Here is an 8,084-nt window from a genome sequence, read left to right as displayed (position 1 = left end):
ATAAATAAAAAAAAGTATAGTACGAGTATAATAAAGGACTAATCACAATATATCATCAAATTCTATATAATGACAATGTCAATCGCATCTTTTTTGCCACACACCACCAATTTATGTTTTACACCACCGAATAAAACACCATAAAGAATAGTGATATATTGTATACGACTAAAAGAGGGAAGTTAGTGTATGTATCATTATCCTTGTCATATAAGATCGTGACACAAGCTAGGCAAGTACAACACATACCAGGAAAGACGTACATTATCATCAGAATAAAAATTGCATAAGCTGAATAAACGTAGCTTATTAAGCCAAAATAAAATATTTTAACAATTGCAACTATCCATTTTACTTGATAATAATTAGTATAACTAAACAGAAACACTAACCAAAATCAGTAACAACCAAGAGGAGGATAGGGGAAAGACCAAAACTTGTACATTAACAGGCTATTTGATATAGTTGTGTATCGCTAAGTTCAATCATCAGTCAAGATAGGTAGAAATTAGCAAGATCATCTGAAAATGTCTTTCTGACAACGTCTCTCTTAAGCTTTAGTGCTGCAGTTACTAGTCCGGATTCAGGGGTCCATGGTTCCGAAAGCAGCTTGATTTTCGCAGGAATCTCAAACCTCTGCAATCGTGATGTTTTTGCAACCTATACAATCATCAGATAATGTTATAGTTCGTAACCTATTAAAAACAATAAATTATGATGGAAATGATATCAAAATACTAGCATGGTACTGCTACCTTTAGCAGGGAACTATAAACTTCCTTCACTGTATCTTCCATTTCACACAAACTTGCAAGGTCCTTGAACTCGATACCTTTCTGCAAAGCCCAACATTCCACTGCAGACTGTGTAGCGACCACAAGGGCGACGCAATAACTATGGAATGAATTGGCATACACCATGATGTTATCAACATAAGGGCAAACACTTAGAGCTGCCTCAACCTGTAAAGTGTAGAAAGAAGGATTGATCTGTGAGCGGATTCTGGTTTTCATTTAATCAAATTTGGAAAATAATAAATAAATATACAAAATATTTGTACCTTTCCTAGAGAAACATATTCTCCATGTTGAAGTTTAACAATGTCCTTTTTACGGTCGACTATCTCAAGACAGCCATCTTTATGGAACTGCCCAACATCACCCGTGTAGAACCACCTCAACCCCCTCTCATCAACCTTTATGCAACACAAGATCATTAAGTTTCACATGCCATGCAAAAATTCCATTTGGGATGTGTTTTATCTAATACCCGTCAAAACAAGATATTAGCTAAAAGGGTATGTGTCAACAGGTTATTTTGCAATAATAGCGTCCTTGTAATCATAATTGACACATCAGTTATTTCAATGATGTAAGCAAAAACTTAACAAATAAATGTTTGAGGGTCAATCCAACTCTTTTAGCTAGAAATGGACTTGTTTCAACCGAACTATTTGGACCGTTACCCAACCCGCCCATTTTGCTTACCTCTCAAGAAAAATAAAGCATGCAAAAGAAAGTAAATTACCTTGTATACTTCTTTTGTCTTCTCGTCATTTTTAAAGTATCCTAGAGTAACATTTGGCCCACCAATCACTATTTCTCCACGAGGCATAGGTGAATCAGTGGTTAAGTAACCACCTTCAGGCCAATCTATTAACTGAAGAAAAGTACACAATCATAATTGTCAACTTTTAGAATAAAACTGAAAAAAGGGATAATGAAATTCTATTTGTATCAGTGTCTTATACCTCCTAGGAAATTTCATCAATATACATGTCCAGAAAATTTCAATATAAAGATGATCATATAAGTGTTCTCATATGGACATCCGAGGAATATAACATCCATCAAATATTACCTTGATATAGGAGCAAGGAACGGGTGCACCAACACGACCAACAGATGTATCATCATACTCAGAAAATGTCCCACCAGCACACGTCTCAGTAAGACCATAACCTTGACCTATTGGAGTACTGGGGAGGTAGTCCACAAAAACATAGAAAAGAAAACTATTTAGTAAATAAAAACATTTATCAATTGAAACTTACAGATCTATTCATTGTTATAGCACAGTAAAGCCGTAAAGGTAGAGTAAAAGTACAGTGACCAGTGAAACAAAAAAGGATGCTGATGCATTACCATTTATTCAATTTCGATACATCTGTAACAAAGTGAAACTTAAGAAATGTATGCTTCCATATTTTAATACCTTTTCATGATGGAACATTGCATCAGATGATAACATATCAAATGTCATTCTTAGAAGGTTAATAGTGACCACCTAGGTGGCCTAGTGGTCGGGCGACCTGATGTTCTCACTAGAGGACTTGGGTTCGAACTCCAAAGGTAACATCTTGGGGGTGGGCAAGTAAAGGTTAGGAAACAGCCATGGGGATACCCCGGTTAGGCGCATACATTTGAGTCAAAAGACTTGCCCTCCGAGGGTAACCCTTACAGGGAAAAAATAACTCTATAGCAGGTGAGTTGAGCATGTTTTATGTTTTTCAATTCCTTACAGCAAGTGTTTAGCACGGATAATCTTATGGGTTATACATAATATATTTGAGTTATCCGTTATCTAATAACACCATCATTAACCTTAAGTAATTTACATAGTGGATGGTATGAAATAGAAAAAGGATGTTTAAAAGGGAAGAAAAGAAATAAACGGGCATATTCACAAACTCACAACCTATACGACAGATCAGGGTTTTACGTGTTCCATATATTCCAATACAACATTTTTCTTTTGGTGTCATATATTACTTATCGGAATTTTGTATGTCCTGTCTTCCCTAATGATTGTTCAGATCAGCCCCTTCGAGATACATTTTCAACTACAAGTGAGACTTAGTCAATCCAGTTTAGTTCTTTTTTATTTTGGTACCAGTGTGAGAGGCTAGGTGCTTGGAGGGCATGATAACAGTTTCGACGCTCTTAAACTAAGATACAGAGATTAAATGAACTAGCAATAAATGGGGCCAAAAAATGGGATTTCCCCATCTGCATTATCAGATAGATATAGATATAGAAAGAAATCCGGGTATCTGAGACTTGCTAGTACTCACCCCAGACAAATGTTGATGAATCTTTGAGTATCTGCAGACAGTGGGGCACCCCCAGACAAAATGAAGCGCATACGACCCCCTAAAATAGCCCGGATCTTTCTAAATACTAGAAAGCTCCATAAAAGCTTTTCTAAGCCCCATGCCCCAAACCAACTGCCATTTATAGCAGACAATCTGCGATTATAGGCTAAATTAAATAAAGCCTTTGATAGTCCACCTGCTGCATCCACCTGAAAGTTCAGCCAAACTAGGAATGAAAAAAGGGCACTGATATACAGATAAACGAAATATACATAAAATTTAAGCCCACCTTTTTCCGTACACCATCTCGGACACGATCAAGAATAGCTGGAACACACGGCATTAAAGTTGGCCTTAGAATAGACGCATCCCCCTTTGTACCCCTCTTAATTTTGCTTGATGTATCTGTAAGAGTTAATGGGGATCCATAACCTATAGAACTTCCTACAGCTGCAATCAGATTCTGTGACATGAAACATAAATGTACACACAAAAAGAATCAATTTATACATAACTAAAAAATGTTTTGAGAAAGATGGTAATAACATATATCAAAGGTTGGTATACCTCGCCTGCAAGTTCAAGAATATGTGCCAGTGGTAAGTATGCTAAATAGACATCGTTGACTCCAAGGGCAGGCACAATTGTCATGACAGCAGAAACTGTCGCTAAAACATTGCTGTGTGTCATCATTACACCCTGCATTTCACGTTTTTGAAAGGAAATATGAAGGTTGATCGACTTTTTAACTGGGTGAGTATTGCCAAAATAATGAGAGTAGTCATTTAGAAAGTAATTATACCCAAACTATGTAACATTAACTTCACACTTATTCATAATTTAATAAGATGAATATTTTATATGCATAAGTGAGTACTTATGCCTCTGCCTCATCATCGCTTAGATGATTAAGGACTATGTAAGTCTTAAGCTATAAATTATTACAGAACTTGGCGTGAAATTATCAAGTGCAGTATAAAAAGAAGCTTGGATAAAAGAAAAGGTCAAAAACTTCTGTCTGATTTATATTAGGGGTAACATAGTTTGTTTCAACCCCATTAGAAAAGTACAAAACTGTTGTAAAAAAATAGCTCAGACTTTCAAAAATATTCATTCAGGGTAATCTAACCCGTTCAATAGTTAATTTACAAGATTCCTCAGAATGAAACCTTTTTGAAAGTTAGAGCCCTTTTATTGGATGAAAACAAGGTGACTTACCCGATGAAAATCTGAGAACGGTTCGTAACCTTCTTATCCAATAACCGCTCTTGAGGAACAAGTTATTCTAACACACCAAAATTTGATTAAAATGAAAAAAAATAGCTATTGTAATTTTTCTACTAACCTTAGGCAAACCCGTACTCCCACTTGTATACATAATCACTGCCACATCAGCTGGGAGCGGTAGATCTGCCTCAACAGGGTTCTCACTGCCAAGTCGTTCTACTTCAGAAAATGAAAAGATTTTCCAGCTGGTGCTTCCCTCGGTCAATAAGGAATCGTCATCCATGCATATTACACGTTCAACTGTATCTATTTGTCCACTTACATCTATAAGCTTCTTCAGCTCTTTGTTTCCACAAATTACAGTAGTAACCTCTGTCTGAAAAGCAATTTACAATATAATTAGATGGCGATTGGAGCATCACAAGGGGCTTTTTGTAACTAACTCGAAGGTTATTGTTCTATTATGAACAATCGACGATGGCACGAAGCCTTTAATAAATTGGTCAATTTTTAGAACATGTCAACAAGTAGAATAACATCAGCATCTCCATTAGTTGATTGGACACTCATTAGCAGGAATAGCCATACTGTAAGGTCAGCTAACCATGCTGACTCAATCACTAGAAAAAATCACATCAAGACCAAAATATTGGCTTTGCCAAAAAAGCAAGTTCATCAGATAATTTCTTATAATTTCAAATTCGGCATTAAATCCTTGCCTAATGGTGCTTATATGGATGATCTCAAAAGAGTAAACTTCATGGTGCATAATTTTACCAGTGATGAGAAGTAGAAGTTTAGTTATCATATTTTCAGCTCTCCAAAAATTTATTGGCATATTTTCAAGATTGATCAAGGCATATTAGAAATGTATTTCAAAAATAGTGGTCACGGACTAATGCATCTTGTATAGAGATGTCCTGCTTCTTGAAATTATGTGTTGTGGCATAGCATATAAGTGTGCCTCTCCTATAATTTACACATTAAATTTAATGGAATCTATTGCATTTATCCCGATAAACAAAAATACCTCGTTTAATGAGTGGCAAATGGCTTCTTCTCCCAACGACGCATACATGGTCACAACAGTGACATTTCGCCTAAAACAAGCCTGATTGAAAGCATCAGATACGATGGTTACTCTTCACGGACCATGAAAGATTGCTATTAAGTAACAGCATATGTAAACAATAAATTTTGCAATCATATTTTACACAGTTATTCTATAGTAAAAAAAAAATGGACGAAACATGAATAGGTTCAACTTCAACCAGCCTGGATGGGTTCAGTTTTCACCAGAATTAAAATTAACCGTATTGACCCATTACCCAGCCTGCCTGACCAGCCCATTTTGGTACACCACTAATACCTATATACAGGTTCAAACGATAAATGGGATGTGCAAGAGAGTAAAGTTTGCTGCACAATTCCAACGATGTTTAAAAGCAACATTAAATAGTAAACAAAATACCTGCAGCGCAATAAACCATTCTTCACGTGTATCCGCAAAGATTGCAACACGTTCTCCTGTTTTATGCCCAGCTTGGACCAAGCCTGATGCAACATTACAAACAGCTTGAAACACCTGACCATAGCTTTTCCACTCATAATCACCTAAATGAAGCTTTTCAAATGACCTTCCATCTTGGTTTACTTCCATCTCTCTTGAAATCACTATCCGCGTTCCAAGTAGATTTTTGTTACCATGCTGATTGCATGCATTCTCAAAAAGAGCTGCAAGAGTTTTGATTCCTACCCATGCTGTTTCAACTGGAGATGTAAACCGATGGTTTCTGATTGCATACCCCGGTTCCCCACTAACATCAGCAAGTAGACCTCGCTTCTTTTCGTTTGATTTAGAGTTTCGAAGGGCAAGAGTGAGTAAAAGTGGAGCCAAGACCCCAACAATGTAAGCACTCATGTCCAAGTTGCTCTTATAATCCCAGAAGAGCACCTTAGTAACTGAAAATATAATACTTCATTATCGAAAGAACAATAGTGTATTAAGACTACATTTGGGTAAATCAGTCGAGACATGAAACTCTAGAAGAAAGAAAAATGAAGACATATTTCCTATAATCTGTCATCTTCCTAATTTTGGCTCATAATCTGATGAGCTGGTTTGATAATATTTTGCATTCCTTAAAGCATTGTTTGACTTATACTTCCTTTTCTTTACCCTTGGCTTGGTTGTTGAAGCGAAACTAACAGTACTAATTTTATTATTTTGCGGATCGAAAATTCTTAGTTTTAGTTTTTAGTTCTAGTTGAATTTGATTAACAAACATGGAAACTAGAACAGCAAAAGCCTGGCAATAAAATATGTTGATCTCTATTAATCTATACAAACTACATCATATGAATAGAGACTATAGTGACGTAAGGTATCTTTCTAAAGTTCTACTGTTCCCTTAGAAAGCCATGGTAAATCCACAAAAAATATATATACAAAAAAGGGAAAAGTGAATATGCAGTTGACTGCAAAGTTCTTAGATGCAGTCATGCAACACACACATATCACATAGATGATTGATATATTACAAAAATGTCCCCCCTGATTTTCATGGTAACTATATCCAAAGATGATGCAGTAACTGCATCCAAGCTAAGCCTATATATAAATTACAAATAATGCTATTGTATATATATCATGAGAATTTTTTATGACATGGCATCCATAAGTTGCCACGTCATCAAAAAATACCACTGAGTACATATCATAGCAGTATTTGAAAGTCGGATACAGACAACACGACTTCAGGTGTTACGAGAAGAATATCGGCGATAGCATTCAATATACTCTAAACTCGGTTGTATATTGCACAATGCAGCTTCAACCATCACATAAACAAACAAGAAAAACGATTGGTAAAAATTTGCAAAGTCTAACCATAGCACAAATTATCCAGGTAATTCAACAAAATTCACATTATTATCAAACCAAACAAAAGAGACATATATAAAAATAACAATACATTTTATTTTTATAAAAAATATTACATGCTGAAATTTCTACAAAGTTATCATGAATGAATGTGTCACAAATATCCATCAAATTAATGTACATTAAGCAGGTAATTAAATAAAAAAAGCAAAAAGGCACACAACATACTATACACAATGGAGTGACCCCAATCAATCATCGATCAGTAATTAATTTTAAAGAAAAGCTTAGATAGAATTAGAGGTGTGTCTGTGTGTGTGTGTGTGTGTATATAGAGAGATATAGATCATAGATAGATACAACATACCTTGAAAATAGTGTTTGAAAACTCACACATACAAGTAGGTACCAGATATTGAGGAAGGAATCAAGAAGAAGGATTTTGGTAGTTAGTGTTTGGCTAATTAAGGTTTGAGAGGTGAATCATTAAATAATAATGACAAACCAGCGGAGAAACCAAAGAACAAAAAGATTGTAGTTTCAGGTTGTTTGTTGTAGAATTAAGTGGACTTATAATATTGTGCTTTTTTTCATTCTTAACTAAAATACACCAACATTTAGACGAAACAGAGTTGTATACAAAGTCCAACTGTGTGGACGTTCCTTTTAATTAAATTGCCATCTGTATAGTAGCCAAGTAGGATTGGATATTATCCTCCACTTGTTGTATTTGTATTCTAGTAGTATTTCTGTTTCTACTTTTTGATGTTTATGTTTATGGTTTTTATTTTGCATGGTAGGGTACACCATCTTTATTACGAACTCTAAATAAATGTTGTGTAACATTGTTGTTTACTTGTATTTTTTTTCTATAATAAA

At 35.2% G+C, this 8,084-nt stretch overlaps 1 protein-coding gene across 2 annotated transcripts; it reads right to left on the bottom strand.

Annotated features, from left to right (window-relative positions):
* Positions 1-267: 267 nt before the first annotated feature.
* LOC122586847 (long chain acyl-CoA synthetase 9, chloroplastic) lies at positions 268-7,768 on the bottom strand. 2 transcript variants are annotated; one of them, XM_043758847.1, is made up of 12 exons: positions 7,573-7,768; positions 5,793-6,283; positions 5,352-5,432; positions 4,440-4,697; positions 3,662-3,793; positions 3,384-3,557; positions 3,074-3,303; positions 1,861-1,978; positions 1,528-1,659; positions 1,061-1,195; positions 756-962; positions 268-660 (listed from the first exon to the last, which is right to left on the bottom strand). In XM_043758847.1, exons 2-12 carry the CDS (start codon positions 6,240-6,242, stop codon positions 493-495), a joined length of 2,085 nt encoding a protein of 694 aa, XP_043614782.1. In that variant the 5' UTR covers positions 6,243-6,283; positions 7,573-7,768; the 3' UTR covers positions 268-492. The 2 variants fall into 2 exon arrangements, with proteins under 2 accessions (XP_043614782.1, XP_043614781.1); XM_043758846.1 differs by lacking the exon at positions 7,573-7,768 and adding an exon at positions 7,434-7,479.
* Between the last annotated feature and the right edge of the window lie 316 nt (positions 7,769-8,084).

The sequence above is a fragment of the Erigeron canadensis genome, chromosome 2, assembly GCF_010389155.1.
Source record: "Erigeron canadensis isolate Cc75 chromosome 2, C_canadensis_v1, whole genome shotgun sequence".
In the NCBI taxonomy this organism is placed as follows: Eukaryota; Viridiplantae; Streptophyta; class Magnoliopsida; order Asterales; family Asteraceae; genus Erigeron; species Erigeron canadensis.
Note: the sequence above shows the minus strand (reverse complement) of the source record. Positions and strands in the feature narration are given on the sequence as shown.